Raw genomic sequence first — 25369 nt, forward strand, 5'->3', positions numbered from 1 at the left:
TGTCTCATCACTTTCAGATCCACTATTAGAACAAAAACACTTAAGTCAGCACTGGTAACCACATGGAAGTACAAACGAGTCTTCTTTAGACTAAGTCACTGAGAAAGATTTCAATTTTTATCAAGTTTTGATATTCCTGACATACCATGAAGTCAAACCAAATTAAGGATGTAGTGATATTTTGCTGAAAGCAGAGGCAATGGATACTGTCGTGCTAGCTACAGTATCATAACATCAAAACAAACATGAATACAGTTGTAGAAAAGTGCATTATGGGTCTCATTCCTAACTGTTCACGCACAGGGCATTTTATCTGCATTTTCCAATGGGATTTCAGAGAACCTTCATTTACGGCATTGATTCAAGCTTTACATAGAACAGAAATTCTTTGGGTTTCTTTTTCTAAAAACAGCAAACGCACGTTAAGCATCCCACAGATATATTCAATGTTGAATTCAGCTATTATTACCAGAAGAGTCTGTCATTTAGAGTGGTTAACCTTACTGCTGATGCTCCTTTAAGTGTTAAAACACACAAAATTACATCGTTCTGACAGCAAAACACTGGCTCTGACCGAAAACGACTTTGTTTTCACAGGTAAAATGAAAAGATGCTTCTATTGACTTATTCTCAGAGAAATATAAATGCAGTTGACAGTATTTTAGCCTTGAACATTAAGGCTTTAAGTGTACTCAAATGCTTCAATATACACTCAAAACCAAAGTACAATCAAAGCATTCAGTTGTATAAGGCATGCATGCTTGTTTCCTCAGTCTGTGCATATATGCCTCTATATTACAGTTTCAAGCCCACAGTGAAGAATCTCATACACATACACACTCATGAACAGTATTGTGACTAATGCCATGTATATGATGTACAAAAAACATAACTTAAGTATCCACTGATTTATAAATCCTCTTATCACTTATATACAGGTATTCATATATAAATACTTGTATGGAATGTACGTAATTGTAATTTAGACATAAACAAGGCAGATTAAAGTAAGATGCTTCCACATATTCAAAATCACAACATTATATCTTATAACATCCCGTTCCTGATTTTCACTGATGTCCAGTATTGAAGAGAAAAAAGGCCATATTATTGTCTTCACGAGTACCAGTGAAATGGAGTAGAAGATTTGATTGAACCAGTTCAAGCTCAGACTGGTGTTACAAAAAAGTAAATGAGAAAAACAATATTCCTTCTTGTGTTGAAAGATCTTCCTCAGTTGAAGGCTCTTGGAAACAGTAGTGGTAGTTTTTTGAAAGCGGATGAAACTACAGAGTGTACGAGTTGAGATGGATGATGTCATTTAACCATTAAAGATGAAACTCCCCAGGTCACAGAAAGATGATGATCATAAAGCATTTGTTTTTAGTCCCTGCAATATTTGAGTGTAAAATGGACAGATTTGTTTTTGTGTCCCATTCTTTAAAGGGCATGAGCTACATAGGAACTGCTGAGGCAGAGATTGAAACTGCAGAGTCTGCGATTGTTCCCTTCAGACGTCAGTAGTTTTCCTACCGAGATCATTCACCGTTCCCTCTTTCGCTTTGTCTCAGAGATGTTTTTGTCTCTCAGCTCAAACTTGAGGTTCCTGAGATGGAAGGCCGTATGATTCCTCTGGGTGTGGGCTTGGAACCAAACCACGACATCTGAAACACACACAAAACATTAGACTTAAATAGTGCTTCTATCCTTCACACAGCTATAGAAAGTTATACATTTATAAATGTTTTTCCTTTTAATTTTTAATATCCATCCAATATTGATATTTAAAAAAAAAAAAAACTGAAAGAGTTCACAGTATTTTAAATAAACAATATAACACATTTAATTTTAAATAAAGCTGGAAAATGTCTTTTACAAAAACATTTTGTAAACATTTTGAGTACAGAAGTGGAGGTGAATAATAAATCCCTGATAATATTCTGCTTTTCTGATCATTTAACCCTCAGAGAGTCCTCGGTCACTTCTGACAGAATTCACAGCTTCATCGGAAGGTTATGATACTTTTATGGCATTAGGTATGTGAATAAAAAAAAAATTGAGGTCATGATCCGAGCATGCTAAGTGGTCGTAAAAAAAAAAGTCACACTCATGGTCTTCGGTCAAAAATGACCGACCCATAGGAAATGAATGGGAAATTGACAAAAACACAAAAATTCGCTACAAATCGGCCACAATGCAGAAAAAAAGTGCTCAGCAATGAAGGGGTGAAACTCTAAAACATCAAGAGTGAAAAACATAACATAATTGATAATTATAATTAATATATATATATATATATATATATATATATATATATATATATATATATATATATATATATATATATATATATATATATATATATATATAATAATTATTACAATTATTAAAATAATAATTAATAAAATGTTATAAACCTTGGCAAAAAGTATTATTTGAGAATTTCTAAAAAAATACATTCAATCCACATCTTAAAAGTAAGTAATTTGGTCCAAAAACAACTAGAATTCACAAGCATCTCCGTTTAGAGCTATTACAGGCATCTAGTGGTAAACCCATGCAATAACATGATTTATTTAATTTTATGTTTAATAAATTGATTTTTTTTTTTCTGAAAGCCTAGTCTCTATTTTAACCAAAAATACCGCATAGAAAAAATAAATAAAATAATAATAATAATAAAAAAACAACAACATTATTTTCAATGGCAAAAAATGGACTATAAATATTGCATAAATATTAATAAGTTCAATCAAATTGTCTCAAAATACTAAATTAAAAAGAATAAATATTATAGAACAAAAATAAATTGCATTGGTTTTTACTGGGATGGAGGAAGTTTAATTTTTAGGTGTCCGGTCACTTCTGACCGGGAAGGCACTCAGTGTGACTGCTAAACGAAGACTCTCTGAGGGTAAAAAAAAAACAAAAAAAACTGATGACATGTGACATCTAACCCTGTTTCAAATAAGTCAAACTTCTGTATTAAAAAATAAAAATGTATATATTTATTTATTTTTTTCACATAAATTTACATTTACATTTATGCATTTGGCAGACGCTTTTATCCAAAATGACTTGCATTGCATTTCAAGGTACACATTGACATTCTTATCAGTTCTTGCTTTCCCTGGGAATCAAACCCAAAGTGCCAACGCTCTACTGTCTGAGCTACAGCAGAGGTTCTCAACCTTTTTTTGGGCCAGCGCCCCCTATCCTTTATCCAGGTCCCATGAACACCTGAACACCCCCCTTTAAAAAATCTTGCTTCCAACGCTCCCCGTTGTTCTCTGAATGACCCCGTTGAGAACCACTAAGCTACAGGAAAGCATATACACACTCCACAGAGTACCAGTGTACCACAGTGTTCAAAGGGGCAGCGTGTGTAATGTAGCACAGTGATGTGCAGTGATTTCCAGCTGGGTTGAGCTATAAATACCAGCCTGTGCTGCTATTCCTGACCGTGTCACTGAGAGCTAATGGTTTGATTTGGTGCGGTGAGCCAGATATCCTGACCCACCTTGTTATCTGCCTTAGCAGAGTGGCCTAGTTAGCTCAAGCGTCCATGGGAGAACGCTGCCGGGTGTGACGAGGGTTGAAAAGAAAGCAAGCTGACTTTCTACATGTCGTCCTCTATCATACTTAGACTTGTTTCTCTTACACACCTTGTACTCCAGTGTCTGTTTGAGCATGTCCTCTTCATCTTTTGTGAAATGCAGAAGTACTGAAACAGCTCTGATTAGCTGGAAAGCCTGAACAGAGAGAGAGAGAGGTAACATCTCATTCATTCAAGCATCACTTACATGTACGCTAGTCCGGAGTTTAAAAATCACTGAAGCACATACTAACCAGATTGTATTAAGAGGATTATTAGGGTAAATAATGTACCGAAAAAAACATTTATAGGACAACAAAAAATGATTGGATGTACACTAAAAAAGTTTGGGGTCAGTAAGAATTGTTAAAGGGATAGTTCACTTTGAAATAAAATTTTGGTATGTTTTAGATTACTTCAAGGGCATCCTAGATGTAGGTGTCTTTTTTTCCACAGTAGTTTCAATTTTGATATTTTTAGGCCAAACCGTCCTTGTCTGTCAGTCGTATAATGCAGGTATACGGTCACTGTCTCAAAGAGCATGCACAGAGTCCAAATTAAAACAATTCCACATCGTCCAAATTAAACAATTCCCCATCGTAAGTACACATTGATGGCCTAAGACACGAAACGAGCGGTTTGTGTGAGAAAAGGAACAGTATTTATATCGTTGTTACCTCTTGAACACAACCGCGTCTAAATGATCTGACGGCGCGGGCGGGTATAGATATATACACTAGACGTCGCCTTGGCTACTGCAGTTCATTGGAACGAAACCATAGCCAAGCGACATCTAGTTTATATATCTATACCCGCCCGCGCCGTCAGATCATTTGGACGCGGCTGTGTTCAAGAGGTAACAACGATATAAATACTGTTCCTTTTCTCACACAAACCGCTCGTTTCGTGTCTTAGGCCATCAATGTGTACTTACGATGGGGAATTGTTTAATTTGGACGATGTGGAATTGTTTTAATTTGGACTCTGTGCATGCTCTTTGAGACAGTGACCGTATACCTGCATTATACGACTGACAGACAAGGACAGTTTGGCCTAAAAATATCAAAATTGAAACTACTGTGGAAAAAAAGACACCTACATCTAGGATGCCCTTGAGGTAAGCTAAAACATACCAAAATTTTATTTCAAAGTGAACTATCCCTTTAATGTTTTGAAAGATGGCTCTTATGCTCAAGGCTCCATTCATTTGATCAAAAATACAGTAAAAACAGTAATATAGTGAAATATTATTATAATTTAAATGTTTTTAATATATTTTAATTTATTTCTTTGATGGCAAAGCTAAATTTTCACCAGCCATTACTCCAGTCTTCAGTGTCACATGATCTTTTAGAAACAAGCTTTTTAAAAGTTGAACTTCTTTTAACTTGAGCGCTGTATTTTTAGAATGCCGTGTCATGCACGAGACTACAAAAAATGTGATCACAACGGTTAAATGTCCATCTAGCAAGTTTACATTAGAAAAAAAGTGGAATGGAAAAACACATTCTGTGTGAACAGCTCTTTTGTGCTCAAGAAACATTTCTTATTATTATCACTGTTATTATAATTTGAACATTTAAGTGAAATTGAATATTTTGTAACATTATATAATGTCTTTACTGTCACTTTTGATCAAATTAATGCATTCTTGTTGCATAAAAGTACTAATTTATATATATATATATATATATATATATATATATATATATATATATATATATATATATATACAGTGAGGAAAATAAGTATTTGAACACCCTGCTATTTTGCAAGTTCTCCCACTTAGAAATCATGGAGGGGTCTGAAATTGTCATCGTAGGTGCATGTCCACTGTGAGAGACATAATCTAAAACAAAAAAATCCAGAAATCACAATATATGATTTTTTAACTATTTATTTGTATGATACAGCTGCAAATAAGTATTTGAACACCTGAGAAAATCAATGTTAATATTTGGTACAGTAGCCTTTGTTTGCAATTACAGAGGTCAAACGTTTCCTGTAGTTTTTCACCAGGTTTGCACACACTGCAGGAGGGATTTTGGCCCACTCCTCCACACAGATCTTCTCTAGATCAGTCAGGTTTCTGGGCTGTCGCTGAGAAACACGGAGTTTGAGCTCCCTCCAAAGATTCTCTATTGGGTTTAGGTCTGGAGACTGGCTAGGCCACGCCAGAACCTTGATATGCTTCTTACAGAGCCACTCCTTGGTTATCCTGGCTGTGTGCTTCGGGTCATTGTCATGTTGGAAGACCCAGCCTCGACCCATCTTCAATGCTCTAACTGAGGGAAGGAGGTTGTTCCCCAAAATCTCGCAATGCATGGCCCCGGTCATCCTCTCCTTAATACAGTACAGTCGCCCTGTCCCATGTGCAGAAAAACACCCCCAAAGCATGATGCTACCACCCCCATGCTTCACAGTAGGGATGGTGTTCTTGGGATGGTACTCATCATTCTTCTTCCTCCAAACACGTTTAGTGGAATTATGACCAAAAAGTTCTATTTTGGTCTCATCTGACCACATGACTTTCTCCCATGACTCCTCTGGATCATCCAAATGGTCATTGGCAAACTTAAGACGGGCCTTGACATGTGCTGGTTTAAGCAGGGGAACCTTCCGTGCCATGCATGATTTCAAACCATGACGTCTTAGTTGTTTACCAACAGTAACCTTGGAAACGGTGGTCCCAGCTCTTTTCAGGTCATTGACCAGCTCCTCCCGTGTAGTTCTGGGCTGATTTCTCACCTTTCTTAGGATCATTGAGACCCCACGAGGTGAGATCTTGCATGGAGCCCCAGTCCGAGGGAGATTGACAGTCATGTTTAGCTTCTTCCATTTTCTAATGATTGCTCCAACAGTGCACATTTTTTCACCAAGCTGCTTGGTAATTTCCCCGTAGCCCTTTCCAGCCTTGTGGAGGTGTACAATTTTGTCTCTAGTGTCTTTGGACAGCTCTTTGGTCTTGGCCATGTTAGTAGTTGGATTCTTACTGATTGTATGGGGTGGACAGGTGTCTTTATGCAGCTAACGACCTCAAAAAGGTGTATCTAATTTAGGATAATAAATGGAGTGGAGGTGGACATTTTAAAGGCAGACTAACACGTCTCTGAGGGTCAGAATTCTAGCTGATAGACAGGTGTTCAAATACTTATTTGCTGCTGTATCATACAAATAAATAGTTAAAAAATCATATATTGTGATTTCTGGATTTTTTTTTTTTTTTGATTATGTCTCTCACAGTGGACATGCACCTACGATGACAATTTCAGACCCCTCCATGATTTCCAAGTGGGAGAACTTGCAAAATAGCAGGGTGTTCAAATACTTATTTTCCTCACTGTATATATATATATATATATATATATATATATATATATATACACACTACTGACCCCAAACTTTAGAAAGGTAGTGTACATTAGTGATCAAGCCCTCACCTCTGCCTCTCTGGATGACATGAACTTCAGCACCACGTGTTTGAGGTACTCAAAGTTGATCTCTCTTGTGTCGGTGAGGTCTGAACTGTTGGTGACTGTGGTGTTGGCGGTGATGGGCGGCAGGCCTGGGGTTTGAGGGAGTCCTGGAGCTGGGGTTGGAGCTGTGGTGGGCATCTGTGTCTCTGTGAGCATCTTATCGGCCGATCTCTCCTGGAGTCTCTCCCTCATCTCAGAATCAGGATCTGGTTTCAGTTTCTGTTGCATAAACACGTGAGGAAATGTTTGCTGACAGCTGACATGGACTGTGTTTCATACAGTACACTGACAAATGCATCTGAATAAACACACGTACCAGCTCTTTCTGTAGCGTCCTCTTCAGTTCTGCAAGCCTCTGCTGTAACTGCTTTATTGTCTGACAAAAAAATAAAAAAACATCAGGGAATATATATATATATATATATATATATATATATATATATATATATATATATATATATATATATATATATATATATTTTTTTTTTTTCATATTCATGTTTGTACTTTGTACTTAAATTAAAAAAAATACCTGCTTATAATTACAGCTGTAATTTATTTCTGTAATTGCATATTTAATTATACCTTTGACCCTTCCCTTACCCCTTAACCCAAATTATAATTAAAATAGGGTAATATTATTGGTGAATACAATGTTCGCCTCCAGTGCAAGCTTGGCTATGTCCGCAAAGTTGGTGCAAATGCGGAGAAACGTATTACATTTGTAATGAAAATTTGACTACAACTGTTTTTTACATATATACGTATTATTTTTTACAGTAATATGTATGAATGATTGGTGCACAATGAAACTAGACATATTAAGTAAACAAATAGAGAATTTTTTTTATTTTGTCTTTCAAGACAATTGCACATTCTCCAAATATTCTCCATTCTCCAAATAAAACATTCTCCAAATAACTGATGTGATTCTTTTAAATAATTTATTGTTGTAAAACATGTTCTCTGTATAAATTATGCTCTTACATAAAATTACAAGTTCATAATTTAAAAAAAATAAAATGTTAAAGTGCCCCTATTATGCCCATTTAAAGGCTCTTAATTATGTTCTGTAGGTCTTCAATAAAAGATTTACATGCAAGGAAAAAATAAATAAATATTATGATAATTTATTCAGCTTCATTTTCAGTGTCAGAAATGGTTCGATAAAGAATTCAGTCTCTCTAAACTCCTTTCCTCACGAGCCAACTCTGCTCTGATTGGTCAGATGGCCCAGTCTGTTGGGATTGGTCGACCGCTTATGAAACTTCCATTACCATATCTGAATTTTAGCCCCGAAGGCTTCCTTAGCACTTGGATACACAGTGATACGAACAGTAACAATGGCATAGGTTTTACCATATAAATTCAAGACTGAGTTAATTTGCATTCGTAGCGCATAAAACAGACATTTTTGACATGATGACAACACGAACAAAACTCTTTCAGGCCTCAGCTACAACTACAGTGTGTAAGGTAGATGTAGTTTGCAAGCAGCAAGTTTGCTTTGTAGACCCTTTACCTTAACAAACAGCTAGATTACACACAACATGAAAGCTAATATCCAAAATGCATTATAGGTTTTTGCTGCTCTTCTTAGAACTTATATTGATTCATTTCTTTGCTCTCACCTTGTTTTTTTCAGCCAGTTGTTGCTCGAGGTCTTTATTGACCTTTTGTAACTGGTCAAGATCACTTGCAGTAACTGTCCCGTTCTGCTCACCATCACACTCGTCTGCATGTGACTGTGCTGTTAATCTCAACACCTCACCCTCCAGATCAGACACCTGCCACACACAAAGAGATATGTCAATACAAAAACATCAAATTGGAAAGACAATGTATCTAACTACATAAAAGCACACACTGACCTGGGACTGGTAAGAAGAGAGTTGCTGTGTGTGTGTGAGGACTTCCTGCTGCAGTGATGTCAGCTGAGAGGTGTGTTCTCGCTCTCTCTCCTCAGCCTCCAAACGACGAGACTCACACTCAGCCTGCAGAGAAGACAGACCGCTACGGGCTGCCTTCAGCTCTGACACACACAAACACACACAATAAGAAACAGAAGCTTTTTAACGCTGACCATTATAAAGCACATAAACGTTCTGAAGATGGTTCTTTTAATAAATTGCTCACACTAATTACCTGTTTAAATCATTTAAACAAAATTCTCACTGAACCAACCCATTAAATAAGTCAAAGCAGTTACTAAATTAACATCTGACTCACTGAACAACCTTACTTTTGGTCATGTCTGAATTTGAAATGAAGCAAGAAATTAACTGAAGGTGTTTTGTGTTCTTAAGGTTTGAGAATCTTAGTATCAAAGTCAGTATATATATATATATATATATATATATATATATATATATATATATATATATATATATATATATATATATATATATATATATACGCACATATATATAAAGTAATAATAAAAAAGCAATAAATTAACAAAACATATATTTAAATTTTTAAAACATTAAAATGTGTAGCATTTAAATGTGTAGGTTGAACCAGTTTCTTTCCTGCAAGAACACATCTGGTCCCTCACCTTCCTTCAACAAGTTTAGCTCTTCCTCCTTTGCCCCTAAATCCCGAGAAAGACGACTCACTTCCTGTTCCGCCTTCTCAAGAGACTCAGTCATTTTGCTGACCTATAAAAGACAAGCAATAAATTAAGTAAAACAGGTGCATGACTTTATGAGTGAAAACAATTATGCATACTTGACTATGCCAGTGAATTAACCTGCTGTTGGAGTTCTTCCCTCTGTTTTCTGGTTTCCTCCAGAGCTTTGGCAATTTCAACGCTGACCGTCTGTCTGCTGCTCAAATCCGCCTGTGACACAAACAGATACATGTCACACAAATGCTATACTGGTCAGCAACACGACGCGGTATGACTGACTGGTCAACCAGTAGGGATTATGATGGACCGCTTTATAATATCAGCTGTACTGTCCTTCGGTTTTAACTTACACTACCTTTCAAAAGTCTTTTTTTTTTTTTAAAAGAAATGAATACTTGTATTCAGCAAAGATGCATTAAATTGATCAAAAGTGACAGTATTTACACATTTCTAATTTCTATTTCAAATAAATGCTGTTCTTTTGAACTTTATATTCATTAAATAATGAAATAATGAAAAAAAAAAGTATCATAGTTTGCAAAAACTATTATGCTGCACGGCTGGTTTTCAATATTGATAATAATCAGAAATGTTTCTTGAGCACCAAATCAGCATATTAGAGTGATTTTTGAAGAATCATGTGACACTGAAGACTGGAGTAATGATGCTGAAAATTCTGATTTGACAACAAAGGAATAAATTACATTTTAAAATACATTAAAGGGATACTTCACCTCTGGAAAGATGAATGTGTATTTAAAATAGGTCATTTATGTAGAAGAAATGTGAAGAAATTTTTGAATTCTGAGCTTTCTAGCCTGAGAAAAGCCAGAAAATGTATTTTTGGCTTATGTGGATGAAATACAACAACTCCCAGAATGCACTTGCTTCGCTGCCCTAGGAGGCCACGCCTACCGGTTAGAGAGCGCAGTTGAAAACAACAAGAAGGTTAGGCTACTAACTTAGTGAGTCTCCGTGACGAGTTTGCCCGTGATTTCAAGATAGCCCAAAATGTCCGGGATTCGGCTTTTGCGTTCTACAGTCGCCATTCATTATGTTTACTGTGGCGAGCAGGACGAGGCTGACGGCTGCGGGAGAACAGTGCGAGGCCGGTGGCGTGATTACTGAGACGCACCGGGTCTCGTATCTCTCACGGAGGAGCGGGAATTTTCTTAGCAATGGTAAAACGCACATCAACCGATCACTTGTTTAGCGTTCATGTAAACACTACATTCAGATTCACCAATCAGAATGAATTCAGTTAGATTGAAACAAAAGGTGTGCATGTAAACAATGAATGGCGACCGCAGAACGCAAAAGCTGAATCCCGTACATTTTGAACGATCTCGCCCGCCGGACAAGTCCGGGAAAAGGAGGATGGTAACCCCTACTTACTCAGCTTTCTCCTACTTTTCAGCTTTCTCCACAGAACAAGAGCCTGCTAGCTTAGCTTCCAAAGAAAGACGGCTGACACTGTGTACATTCTGTGAGTGAGATCCCACCCTCTATGGGCGGGCTGAACACATGCGGAACAGCCCCTACTACTGGCTGTAGTCTTTAGCCTCTGGCCAGAAAATCCTCCGATGACGCAAAATGACGATTTTTGCGTCATCGGAGGATTTTTTCCAGACAAAAAATACATAAATCTCTTGTCTCAGGGGGATATGAGGGTGGAAAGCATGGTAATTCGAAAATACTACAGGTTTTCTACTAATACAAAGCTTAATGCTAAATCCTGAAGTATCCCTTTAAAGTAGAAAACAGTTATTTTAAATAGTAATATTATTTCAAAATATGGTTTTTGCTGCATTTTTGATCAAATAAAGAGACTTCTTATCAAAATCTTATTGACCCAAACATTTGCATGGTAGTGTTACATAGTGAATCTGTTTGTGCAGATGCAGATAATTCTCACTCTAGACTGCTCGAGTTCTGCTGTCAGTCTCTCTACAGTGCTGTCCATCTCAGCTTTGCTCTTCAACAGTGAGGCCTTTTCCTCCTCCAGCAACCGCTTGAGAGAAAGACACAAACATCAGACAAATAATAATAATAATGTCCTCATGTTAAGTTCATGATAGTCAAAGAAACACGAGTGATGTGTTACACACCAGGTTGTCCTGATGCTTGTTGACCTCGGTTTCTCTCTCTCTCTGTAGTGCAAGAAGTTCCTCCTCCAGCCTGGCTGTTTTCTCCAAGCCTCTCTGTCTCTGTGTCGAGACCTGCTGTTGTAGTCGCTCTCTCTCCTCCGACCACTCCACTTGCTATGGGACCAAAGGTCAAAGGTCAAAACTCTAAGGGATTCACAACAACTGAGCTGCCTAACAAGCCCATTTTTTAATAACCCTAAACATCTTTTCCTCATCTAATGCTGCCGTCCTAGGACAGATTTCTGACAGAAGAGGGCGACATTTCAGCAAAAACAGTTGGTAGTCATAACAAACTGATAGACGACACTGAACAGGCTATTGGGGACGTTTGGTGAGACTTTGACTGACAATAATGTACCAGTTTTCCTGTGTGCGTTTCACTGTCTTCAAGTTGCTGTTGCAGACTCTTCATCTTCTCAGTGCAGTCAGCCAGCCTCTGCTCCAGTTCTGAGATCTGACACATTCACATCATTCAGATCAATCAGCCACGGTCATGTGATGTGTGGATTAACTGGAGAATCGCAGTGATCTCACCTGTGCGTCTGTCCTCTCCTTGTAAGCCCTGGACGAATCGTCTTTGTGCTTGACCAGAGTCTGCAGATCTGTGATGCTGGCTTTCTGTCGAGAGATCTGGAAACAAATGAGAAACGGGAATTCTCTCACTAATAGCTGTATGAAACAATACAGTATGGCAGCACTAAGCACTGAACATTTTAAAAACGACATGTAATAACGTAGAGCAGCGAATGAGGTTAGATGCTGGGTTACCTGGGCCTCCAGTGAACTGACTGCTGTGGTGTGATTTGTTCTCGTCTCCAGTAACTGACCTCTGGCCTCCTCTAACCTCTGCTCTAATGCAGACTTCTAAACACACACAAACAAAACATGCGGATATTAGATGACTGAAACTGCAGTAAGATGAAAGGCATGTATAAACACGTGTCCTCTGACCTCTTTCAGCAGTTCCTGTAGGTGTTCATCCTGAGAGTAGTTTGCTTCTAGTCTCCTCTCTAAGGAGGTGGCCTTCTCCTGCAGATCAGCCAATAGACGCTCTCGCTCCTCTTCTGTCACTGCAACCTGACCAATCACAGTATGGTATGAAGAATTATACCAAAGTGACAAAAAAATAAAGAGTTGCAAATAGGTCAATCCATTCACACACACTATATATATATATAACTTAGCATCAGGGCTTAGGAACAGGACATATTTTTGGGTCCAAAAACAGCTATGCAGTGGAATGAAAAGGAATAAAGCCCAAAGGTGTCAAGATGCATTGTTTAAACTATCTTTACACTCTGTCTAAAAAACAAATTGGATATAAAATGGATCAGGATGGAAAGCATAGAAATGTCATTTGCATTTATAGTTTATTCTGATGTAATATTATAACCTACAGGTTTTGATCGGATGCCACTCACATGTGAGTCTGAATAATTTATCACTTTCTCAGACAGTAATTTTCACGTGCAAATGCGAGTAAATACTTTACATTATTAGTATCAAGGAATTCTTTGTTGAGTCAATCAGACCTTGTTCTTGTGCTGCTCATGCTGTAGCTTTAGCTTATTGTGTTCAGACTGGAGTTGCTCCATTGATTTCTCTAGTACATTTGCATTGCTTTGTGCCTGGAGAGCAAAAGAAACAATAGAATGTGGAAATGATTATTATCATACCATTCAAGGAAAATTTAAAACATATTCTAGTTTCTTGGAGTGAATGGATACGCTAGGAACATTTTATGCAAGTGAAAGCAAGGGTTAAAATATTTATACAACAGATTATTTTAAAGTTTTTTTTTTTATAAATGTAATAAATTATCAGCATTTTTAATATTAGTCAAGGATTGTCACGATGCAATTATTGCTTGATATTTATAAAATAATAATTATACAAGAGATGTAAACTGTCAGCAATAAAATAAAGACCAAACACAAGCAACAGAAGAAATAAAAATAATAAAATATGCAAATATTGGAAATAATTAAGTAATTGGTTTTAATAATAGTAATAAAAAAAGATGTCTTCTTTAAAGGGTTAGTACATCCAAAAATGATCCCATATTTTTACTCACCCACAAGCCATTCTAGGTGTGTATGACTTTCTTCTTTTAGCAAAACACAATTGGAGTGATATATCCTGGCTCTCCCAAGCTTTATGGGAGTGAAAAGAACCTGAGTTGCGTCAGGTCAAAGGTCACTCTTCGGCCAAAACTAGACTCGGGTACAGACGTTACCGGAAGCCAGTGCTTATAGTTTATAGAGTTATAAATATGGATATTTCTCGCTTCAGAAGGCCTTTATTAACCCCCTGGAGCCATATCGATTACATTTATGATGGATGGATGCACTTTTTGGAGTTCAAAAACTTTTTAATATAACTCTGATTGTGTTTGGCTGAAAGAAGAAATTTATATACACCTAGGATGACTCGAGGGTGAGTAAATCATGGGGTAATTTAGAATTTTGGGTGAACACCATAAGCAATGCAATTTTAAGCACACCATAAGCAATGTTATAACACTGTTATAAATGCATAAATACAATGCATAAATAAAAGTGAAAGAAATGAAAACACTTATATGGGAGTGGTGACTATATGCTCCCAAAGGTAACCTTCTTGGCTTCTGAGTGTCATCTGTGTTGATGAAGAGCTGAAAGTTGTCAAGTGCCCACCTTCTGGAAATCCTGCGAGACCTGCTGGATGAGCTGCTGTAACTCCTGCTCTCTCCTCTCCAGATCCACCACCCTCCTCTCAGCCTCCGCTCTCTCACTCAACAACTCATCCCTGAGAGAGACCAAATAGAAAAACTGAAATAAATAAGCAAACTCCACAGATGTACAGAATAATCTGACTGCAATCGCTTTTTCAGTAGGAAGCCTTGAAAGTGCTTATTTGTTTAATGAATATTTCAACACTCTTTGAAACATTTAATCCTGTTCCAAATATCTTCAAGTAGGAATGAATCAGGGTGATTGAACTAGATGACCTAGATTTTAAGATTTTAATCTATCTTTAAAATGATATTTTTGTTGAGACTGCCATATTCTGTTCCATTTTGTTGCCCAGCTTATGAAAATGTGTGGTTTTGCACACCCTTATTACCTAAGTCTGATGAACATTGGCTATGTTTACATGCGCAACTTTTGTTTCAATTGGACTGAATTCATTCTGATTGATTAATCTGAATGAAGTGTTTACATGAATGCTAAACGTGTGATCGGGTTGATGTGCGTAGATTTTTTGACATGCACACTGCAAGAATAGATAGAGTTTCCCACTGTTTGTGCATAATAACCATTCTCATAAATCGGTTCTTTATTTGTTTTAAACAGCAGATTTTATATTTATCCATTTCTGGTCGTAATTTGGAGACAATGACATATGAAGCATTGTGCTATGCTGTTTATATTTATCAAGCAGGAAAAATGTCCCCCCCCCCCTCCATCGTCTGTGGATGAGAATCTGAAACAAGGACTGGTGGGACATTGTCCTGCTCCATTTCACAGACGCTGAGTGAAAGGAGAATTTTAGAATGACGGGATGGGACACTCATTTATATGACACTTTATTCAACAGGAACAACAGCTTGTTCTGTAAGTAATACGTCATTACGCCATTTCAACGTCATTGCACATGCGCAGTCCTTTCAGTTTCGGTTTTCAATCCGATCAAGTGTTTACATGTCCTCTCGATCGGATTAGAAAAGGAATAAACCACCCCTTTCAATCCGATCGAAATTTAATTTGTATCAAGCTTAATCGGATCGATTAAAACGTTCACATGGAGGCTGTTCTGACCATTTGAGCCGTCAATCCGATAACAAACGGATTATTTGGTCGCATGTAAAAGTAGCCATTGATCTTTGATAAAATGAAGTCAAACCTTATTTTACATTCTCACAATTTGGAAGTCAAGTTCTCCTGTGCTTCCTCACACACCTTTGAGCCTGTAGCTGTGAGTTGACCCTGCACATCTCCTCGTGTTCCTCTCCCAGCTCGTACAGCTTGTCTTGGGTTTGGCTCAGGGTCAGTCTCGCTGTGTTCAGCTCCTCTCCTCTCAATCTGAGCTCTTTCTCCCGATGACTCAGCTGTTCCTCTCGCTTCAGCAGCTGCAGAACAAATGCCCACTAACAAATTTGTTCTTGTTGTCTATTGCAATGAATATGAGCTACTCTAGTCTTGAGTTTTCTGTGTGGTGTTAGAATAAATATTCCTTTAACTTGGATATGCATCAGTGTAAAAATTATTGTTGAATGCAATGGAATGGAAGGTGATGTGTATCATTTTTCAAACTATGTTTTTTTGCTATATACAACTAATAAAGAATACACAAGGTTGACTGTGCTGACCATATGTTTGACTTTAGCCAGTTCCTGCTGCTGAAAGCCCTCCAGTTCATCCAGATCATCTCTCTTCTGGAACAGACTTAAACTCTGCTCTGTCATCTCGTCTAACCGAGCGGTCAGTGACAACTTCTCCTGTTTGAGAGAAAGAGGACAAAGCAATTATGAATTATTAGTATATTAGACTTACAAAACACTACTTAGATCGACTTTATCCAATATGTCACAAAGCATCTTAACCTGCTCCAGTGAAGCCAGCTTTTCCATCCACTCCTGGTCCTTCTTTTCTAACGCTAAGGCCATTCCTTCTGCCATCTTGGCTCTGTTAGACTGAAAAGCTTCGTTCTGGTCCTGAAGTTTGCGCATGGATGCTGATGAAAACAAAAACAAGTCAAAAGCTTAAATTTTTCCGAAATCCTTCTTAGAGAAATAATCCAAATCATTTTCAACATAATGCCTACGAGCCGCATCTGTGGTGAACAGTCCGTTCCACAAGACAATATAATGGAAGCTTAGCAGAAAAGAGGTCTGTAGGGTTTAAAAGCAGAAATTTGCAGCTCGTATTTTTGTTAAAGCACATAAATTGATTTTTCAGCAATCTAAATGTTGGTAAGTAAGCCGGGAATATTCCTGTGACTCTAAAAACAGCTTTAAACAGACATAACATTATCACTCAGTGGTTAAGTGTTATCACAGATGTTAGACATATGTAAAGTAAATGTGTTACATATCAATACATAATGTATTCATTTTGTTACCTTTGTTAGTGTTGCATTAAATGTTATTAGAGACAAAAATGCACACTTTCATTAATTGAAATGTAAAGAACAACAACATTGCTTAATTTCCAGACGTCCTTGGTAGTAAAGCTGTAAAACACATTGTTAGTACATGCATTTATTTGTATTCAATTGTTTTATTCAATTCAGTGCATTTATCCTCTTAATTTAGGTCTATAAATGGGATCTGTGCTTTCAGATCATGACGTTTCGGAGCGAAACAGCATCTTATATTACCTTGTTATAGACACAATCTACAATTGCTGAAAAAATCATGTTATAAAAAGTGGCAAAGGACTTTTCTCTATAGGTTTCACCTTTAAAACTCAGATGCCATGACCTGAAAGACACATATTTCCTAGGCACTGAAAACTCCCAAAGCAAGAGGTTTCAGGTTAAAGTCAAGCTCCACCAACAGCATTTGTGTAGTAGTATTGATTAATTTACCAAAAAGAATCATTGACTAATCCCTCAGCTTTTTTAAACAAAGAAAAAAAAAAAACACTGAGGGAATTGCATGATTACAGTAACAAATGGTATTATATTAATATCTTGTTGTTATACTTTAATCATTTGTTTGTATTATTATTATTATTATTAATGACTAGCGTGATAGAATCACTTACTGACCTTATCTTTGTAAAGTTCAACAGATGTTTATCCACCCAAATAAGTATTCACTTAATTAACCTCGCAAATTTGTTTTTTTGAGAATCATTTTTGAGATGTGAGAATACTTTCACACAGAATGCATTTTTCCATTCCATTGCGCTACTTTTCCATTGTAAACATGCGCTAGATGGATGTGTTTGACCGCGCATCTCGCATCTTTTGTAGCGTCTCACGCATGACACGGCGTTCTAAAAAAGCAGTCAAAAAAAAGTTAAAAGAAGTGCAACTTTTCAAAAACACATCTCTAGACTCTAGTCGTTTTCTCAGTTACACTGCAACGCGTCTCGTGTTTTTCACAGCAAAAGCATGTTCTGTATGAACTGGCCCTTAGTAGTCAGCTTATTTACTGTAACCCTCCTAAGCTATTCGTTTTTAATGTACACTCACTGTTTAGTGCGTTTACTCCATGGATGTGTTGCAGTATTGCCCCTTCATTTTGTGTGTTTTCTGCATTGTAACTGATTTTTTGTGACAAACTATGTAACAAAAAGTAATTATTATAATTATAAATAATATATTTATACAAACAAAAAAATCCTTAAATCCCCCCCAACACTGCACAAATATACAGTAAAAACATTAATAAAGTGAGTGATATTACATTTGTAAAAAAAAAAAAAAAAACATTATTGTTATAAAATCACATTTTATTGTCTGGGGTCTCTGGAGTTTTTTTTTTTTTTTCACACTAACATACAACCTGATATCATACCAATTTATTTCATTGTTTGTAGAGCTAGCAAGTGTCAACCATTACATCAAGTCTCATGCCATTTAGATTTTTTTCTTTTATTTCAGCAAATGTCATTTGGGATCAAAAAGACCCCGAATAGCTAAAAAAGATTAAAGGAACCGTATGTAAGATTGTGGCCAAAACTGGTACTGCAATCACTTTCAAATTACTGTAGAGCGGTGTATCCCCTCCCCCCTGACTCGAGGTTGCCAGTTAGGCTGCAGGATCCAGCAGGAACGTAGGCTGCTACAAGGAGCTTCCAATGGCAAGTGACGAGTCCTACACAGTAAGTTTTTTTTCTGTTAATTATGTTTATGCTTCATGAGAGATGTTTTGCGAAGTAATTATGTCTTTTAGGTTTCGTAACGTTAGACATTTTTTATTCGACACATTTGTAGCTGCAGCTGTGGTAACTAGAGCAGAGCTGGCAACCCGGATGCCGAAACACTACTGACTTCGTGATTGGTAGATAGGTGGAGGGTGGAGCATCAGGCCAAAACACAACATGACAACATCAACATCAGTTGAGGGCTGCAACTTCACTTTTAAAATGACAATATCCTGGCTGGACTACTGTTGTCAGTGATATAAGTATTTGAAATGAACATGATTTCTTAATGTCTAGTGACATATCAGGGCCATTTTATGATTAATTGAAATACATTTCTCACATAGGGTTCCTTTAACAGATTAAACAACTTAGGGTAGAAATAATTTTCAGTGGTAATGTTCATGATTGCAAATGCTGTTGATAGAGCTTAACTTAATAGAACCCAGACCAAGAGGTTTGTGATAAAACAATTGATATAAAACAAGTGAATAAACCGTTTAACGGTCTTCTTTTTCATTTTTTTTTTATTAAGAACCAACCTCACTTGTCTATAAGTTGATCATGTATAGCCAGAATGCATGTTCGTGTAAAAGCATTGGACAAACAAATGGGAAAGGAGTAGAGGAGAGAAAGCCAAAAGGAGGAAGAGGTGAAAATGGGAGGAAAAGAACGGTACGTACAATCCTGATACTTCTCTAATGCAATCTCAAGCTTCTCCTTGGTCTTCTGCATTAGCCGAAGCTGCTCAGCGTAGTCTAGGGTTGGGGAATGGGTTACCCACACACACAAACACACGACCGGAGGGAGGCAGAGGAGGATGAGGGGGGGGGGGAGGATCACGGGTAGGGGAGGGAGGAGGAGGGACAAAAACAGGGACGAGAAAACAAAGGGATAAACATGATTGAGAAGATAAACAAATGGAGGGAAAAACAGAATGATTTTCTGAGATGAGAAAACCAAACTGACTGAGGCTGTGCAATGACAGCTACCTTCCACTGCTGACCTTTGACCTTTAAACTAATACATCATCCCTGATCAGGTCAATAATGCAATCATCTTATCTAGCACAGCTCATTTAGAGTTAAAAGAGTTTCTAGATCAGGCTATGTGTAACAGCATACCATGGCAGGCTGATAGTGAGAGCCAGGTATCTATTATTCATGCTGATTTTTCCAGTCATTTGCATTCATTGAGATTCATTGGTTGGCAAATCTGTCAAATACTATGTGCTTAAAACAGTTCAGTTGTGGCAAAAGGTATAAAAGGTTTAAAGGTATCCAAATACGGACTGAAATAGATAAGACCACGTAAGAGTTGCAAGCTAAGAAGAGTGTAAAAATAACAGCCTGCATCTTAGATTTTGTCACGATGGCCTTTCATATTTATTCCCCTCTTTCAGTCTCTTTCTTTCTTTCTGTATTGTGTTGACGATACCTGAGAGTTTGGCCTCCAGCTTTCGTATCTGATCGTTTCTGCGCTGAATCTGAGAAGAGGCGTCATCTCTGGAGCTGCTGCCATCAGACGCCTGAAAGCGAAAGATATAGAAGAAGAGATATTTATCATCCTAATAGCACCATAGAAATAGACCAATGCATCAATATTAAAGAAGTAATACTGTGAAAATAAAACCTGTAGCTGTAGTTTGCCTTTTTTTTTGCTAAATAATTTTAAATATTTCCTCATATTTGGTGGTTTAATTGAATTTGTATCAGCCTTTCACTACTGTATATCATATCATATCATATCATATCATATCATATGTAGCATAGTAAAAAACTAAATAATTTATAATTTCTCCCCTTTAAGGGACTTCAGTGAATAATAACACCATCCCATTTACTAATGCTGATTAGTATTATTTATTATTTATGGTTATACCATTTAATACTGATTACTGATTATATATTATTTATAGTATGTTTTAGTATTATTTCAACTGTTATGTGTATATAAATATATTATTTTAATTGTATGTATGTATGCCTATATATATATTATATATATAAATATATATAAATATTAAATTATTATTATATTTATACACATACACATTTTTTAAACATTGATAAATATATATCATTTAAACGGTTTTAAACATTGTACTGTATATACTGTATATAGAAAGTACAGTAAGAAAAAAAATATTTATTTTGAGATTTGCTAATTTAGATTACATTTAGCAGTGGAAATGAGCATGAACAATTAAATATACAAATTAGACAATTAATTCGAAAAATACAAAACACTATTATCTGAGGGGGAAAAAACAACAATATAATTGCACATCCTTCATAAGAACTATATAATTGAAAAAGGAGAAACCCTTAAACTGAGCACACATGCAGAATCATTAAGGTGTTTACTATAATAATTAAAACATTTGCATTGTCCTTGGGGTCCAAACCCATCAGTTTCTCTCAATAACACACCTATAAGGGTGGCTTTGATTTCGACTCTCATTCTCCATCAAGCCTGAAGGCTGCAGCTTTAATTATTTAGGACGAAAGACAACCTGATCCCAACCCTGAGTGTGTTGCCATTAATTGCTAGAGGACAAGAGTGTCAGGTTACACTGGTTTGTCAAAGCATGTGATATTATTTAGCACTTTCTATAACATCACTGGTTTCCCAAGCAGCATAGCACAGCCCTCTAGTACTAACCTCAGACACACTAGCAGGTTCCTCATATAGAGCAGTGTGCAAACACAGCCGGAACACAGTCATATGACTATCTCTAGAATGGATGCTGTGGATAAGCCAGTTATTTGAAACAGGAATAACTATCACGCTGTTTTGCTAGGGCAGTTCTGCTTTTGTCCACCAATCAAAATGTGTCAGCTGGCACTTTACTAGACTTGGAAGTACACTTGGAAGGTTTTGGTGTATATTTAATATTTTTTAGTGGGGGAAAAATTTATTTTTCAAGAGAAACATACTGTAGCATTATGGTTAATGCATATTTATTTCCATTTGATCCAAAATCAGAATAAGCCAAGATTATACCCTTCATAAGTTTTGGGTCAGTAAGATTTTTTGGTAACACTTTATTTTAAGGTGCCATTGTTACCATGTAATTATATATAGTATTTATACAGTGCTATGCATAAGTTTAGACACCCATAGTAAAGTTGACTAAAAAGAGGAATAAAAAATCATCTTTTGGAAACTGAACTTAATGCCTTAATTTAAAAAATTAGGAAAAATCCAACCTTTATAGACACCAATTTTCTTTGTGAATGAATAATGTATCGTAAATAAATAAAAAATCTTCCTTAAAATACAGGGTGCATAAGTTTGGACACCCCTATGTTAAATTCCCATAGAGCCAGGCAGATTTTTATTTTTAAAGGCCAGTTACTTCATGGATCCAGGATACTATGCATCCTGATAAAGTTCCCTTGGCCTTTGGAATTAAAATAGCACCACATCATCACATAGCCTTCACCATACCTAGAGATTGGCATGGTTTTATTTCAGTTAGCCTAATAGCTGGTTTGATTTGCATTGAGAGATGATCTTATGGAAATAAAACCATGCCAATCTCTAGGTATGGTGAGGGCTATGTGATGATGTGGGGCTATTTTAATTCCAAAAGCCAAGGGAACTTTATCAGGATGCATAGTATCCTGGATCCATGAAGTAACTGGCCTTTAAAATAAAAATCTGCCTGGCTATGGGAATTTAACATAGGGGTGTCCAAACTTATGCACCCTGTATTTTAAGGAAGAACATTTATTTATTTACGATACATTATTCATTCACAAAGAAAATTGGTGTCCTTAAAGGTTGGATTTTTCCAAATTGTTTTAATTAAGACATTAAGTTCAATTTCCAAAGATGATTTTTTATTCCTCTTTTTAGTCAACTTTAGCATGGGTGTATAAACTTATGCATAACACTGTATAATATTGAAATAATTTATAATATATAAATATTACTGTATATAATTATTAAGTAATGAGTAATATTAATGAACAACATATACTTACTATAGGGTTAGGGTAGAATTAGGGTTAGGTTGCATGCAATTATGCATAATTTACTGTTATTACTTGGTAAGTACATGTAACATGTAACGGACACTGCAAATTAAAGTTTTACCTTTTTTATAAATAGATAAGGTCATTCAACAAGGATGCATTTTTTTTAAATGACAATAAAAGACAATATATTTCTATTTCAAATAAATGCTGTTGTTTTTAACTTTCTATTCATCAAAAAAGTGTCTAAAGAAAGTATCACAGTCTTCAAAATAAAAATAAGCAAAACATTGATAATAAGAAGAAATCCGCTAATTGCTGAGGGATAATGTGACGCTGAAGACTGGAAAACTCAGCTTTGCTATCACAGGAATAAATAATATTTTCAAATATATTAAAATAGAAAATTGTTATTTTAAATTGTAAAATATTTCACAATATAACTACTTTTACTGTATTTATAAACAAATAAATGTAGCCTTGGTGAGCACAAGAGACTTTTTAAAAACTATTATTATTATTTTATCAACATTATAAAAGTTTAATACATTATTGTTTGGCAGTAATTTGGTTGTAGGCAGTAATATCTCATCATAATTTTTTTCTTAATTTTGTAACCGACCAAGCAACTTAATTGATCTACACACCACAGAGGTTTATAATTGCATGATGAAGATATGAGATCGCAAAAAAGAGAAAGATCTACTCACAAAGTCATCCCCTGAATCTGCGCCCACAGAAGTGATGGACTCTTTGCTCATGGAGCGAGGGATGCGGCCTGAACGAGGGGCAGCGGCGCCTTCCTCTGCCAGCTTCTTCTTCAACTTTGCAAACATCTCAGTAGTGTAGATGTAGCCTATAGCCGTGTGTGTGAGGCAATGTTTTGAATTACTCTCTCTCGAGACGCTTTAGGGTGTTCGTAATGCAGAAAGGGTTATATCCCCGGCATACGCAGAACTCATTCTGGGGTTACTCTCTGCGGCCTTGACTCTGTGGAGACAATCACAACACTAGAATTACATTAGCAGAAGAAATTCACGACACCACTACTATCAAACAAGGCTTTTAAACAGCAGATACTTGAATAAAATGAGTCTCCTGTGCTTAAAACCTGCATTCTAAGAGTGAATTGTTTAGTATACAACACTGTCTAGTGTACATCTGTGCCTGTGCATTATGATGATACACCTGTTTATCTAGTTAGTGACATATCAAAATAGCACTACACTTATATTGACACTAGACTTAAGAATTATTTAAAGCAGATGCATTGTTTTCAAGCAAGACATCGGCAATACAGTAGAGTTAAATACAAATATCAATTCATAAAGCCAAATTCTGCTGCCGCTCAATGTTTTAGAATAGACTAAGTTACATGAGCAAAAGACTCAATGTTGACTTTGCTTGATATGCTACAGTGTAGTAAGCTAACCAGTGTCAGGTTTAATAATGACACGTAAGCTTGATGTCAAAACCATTCATCCATCACATGCTGACAGTGCATGACAACATATAATTTAAACTGTCAAATAAAAAACGTAAAGCGGAGAAATAAGAGATAAATAGTAAACAGAGCTAGCTGATGTGTTAGCGCTCGTGCATCTTCCTTACTAAACCAACAAAACATACAAGCGTGAACCTACCGTAACACCTCCATAAACTCGGAAAGAACTGATGTTTATTGTGATGGAAGTGCACGTTTAACGCAAATATTTTTTTTTTTCAGTCGTTACATCTGTGTGATGTTTATGTCGGGGCTAGCAACTGGCTAGTGGCTAACTAACTTCACCACGTAATCTCCAGTCACCAGAATACTGATGACGTTCCAGGAACAACTTGGCGATTGCGCCCCGCGCTGATTGGACGACCACAGGAGAGAGGCGTGGCTACATGTTCGCGTGATTTTATGTCAAACATGAAAGCTGTCAGATGTAGCATTGCTACATTAGACGCATAATAATTATTAAAGCTTAGAATGACACATTAATGTATTTACACTTTGTTTAGATGATTATATAACATATAATATTATTATTGATTATATTATTAATAATAAATTAATAATAAATTAAATTAATAATCAATTAATAATAATTATTGATTGCACGTTTTTAACTAAATACCCTACACTCTGATGTTCCGCGACAATGAAAGATGACCTATTTTTTTACACGTGTTAAATGCATGCTTTCCTTAAAAAAACAAAAACAATGAAAACCCCTGCTGTAAATCACTTTGTTGTGAATATAATATTGAAATTATGAATACAAATCTAAAGAAGAGAGTAATTACATTCCTATATAAAATATACTATGTATATGAAAGTATAGGGGAATTATCAAAAACTCACTTTTAATTTAAAATGTCTGGAAAGACCATATGAATTTATAGGTGACTTTGCATCTAAACCCTAACAACAGCATTTCAAACAAACCTCAAATGACAGTAATAAACAAAAGAAGGAAAGCTAATAAAACAAGAAATGATTTATTTATTTATTTATAAATAAGACATTCAAGATCTCTAGATGAGGGCTGAAGGTTTTTTGACAGCTTACGGTTGGCCATTTGCATACTCCGCACCATGTCCTTTAAAATGGTTCTCATGTGGGTTGTGTAATCATGTGAACTGTTTTGGCCCTCATACTGTATATCTCTTGTTGGCCCATGCCTGTTACAC

General features: G+C 36.3%; 1 protein-coding gene across 2 annotated transcripts; it reads right to left on the reverse strand.

The window, feature by feature from the left end:
* Positions 1-598: 598 nt before the first annotated feature.
* golga1 (golgin A1) lies at positions 599-24503 on the reverse strand. Of its 2 annotated transcripts, XM_081349828.1 has the most exons (23): positions 24334-24503; positions 23401-23680; positions 20145-20235; positions 19391-19465; positions 16436-16566; positions 16202-16330; positions 15792-15961; positions 14526-14637; positions 13383-13478; positions 12802-12927; positions 12619-12714; positions 12385-12480; positions 12209-12304; positions 11812-11964; positions 11619-11714; positions 9824-9913; positions 9629-9731; positions 8943-9103; positions 8703-8858; positions 7388-7447; positions 7036-7290; positions 3666-3752; positions 599-1664 (listed from the first exon to the last, which is right to left on the reverse strand). In XM_081349828.1, the coding sequence occupies exons 2-23, from the start codon at positions 23524-23526 to the stop codon at positions 1587-1589; spliced, it is 2583 nt and encodes an 860-aa protein (XP_081205954.1). In that variant the 5' UTR covers positions 23527-23680; positions 24334-24503; the 3' UTR covers positions 599-1586. The 2 variants fall into 2 exon arrangements, with proteins under 2 accessions (XP_081205954.1, XP_081205955.1); XM_081349829.1 differs by lacking the exon at positions 13383-13478.
* Positions 24504-25369: the final 866 nt, after the last annotated feature.

This window comes from Scardinius erythrophthalmus (genome assembly GCF_964197995.2).
Source record: "Scardinius erythrophthalmus genome assembly, chromosome: 20".
In the NCBI taxonomy this organism is placed as follows: Eukaryota; Metazoa; Chordata; class Actinopteri; order Cypriniformes; family Leuciscidae; genus Scardinius; species Scardinius erythrophthalmus.

Excerpts from the sequence above, each read along its gene's own strand:
- golga1 (XM_081349828.1), bottom strand. The coding sequence starts at position 23,526 with ATGTTTGCAAAGTTGAAGAAGAAGCTGGCAGAGGAAGGCGCCGCTGCC. Across the intron at positions 16,567-19,390 it reads ATTAGAGAAGTATCAGGATT|CATCCATGCGCAAACTTCAG; the intron begins GTACGTACCGTT and ends TGTTTTCATCAG. Across the intron at positions 12,715-12,801 it reads TACAGGAACTGCTGAAAGAG|AAGTCTGCATTAGAGCAGAG; the intron begins GTCAGAGGACAC and ends GTGTGTGTTTAG.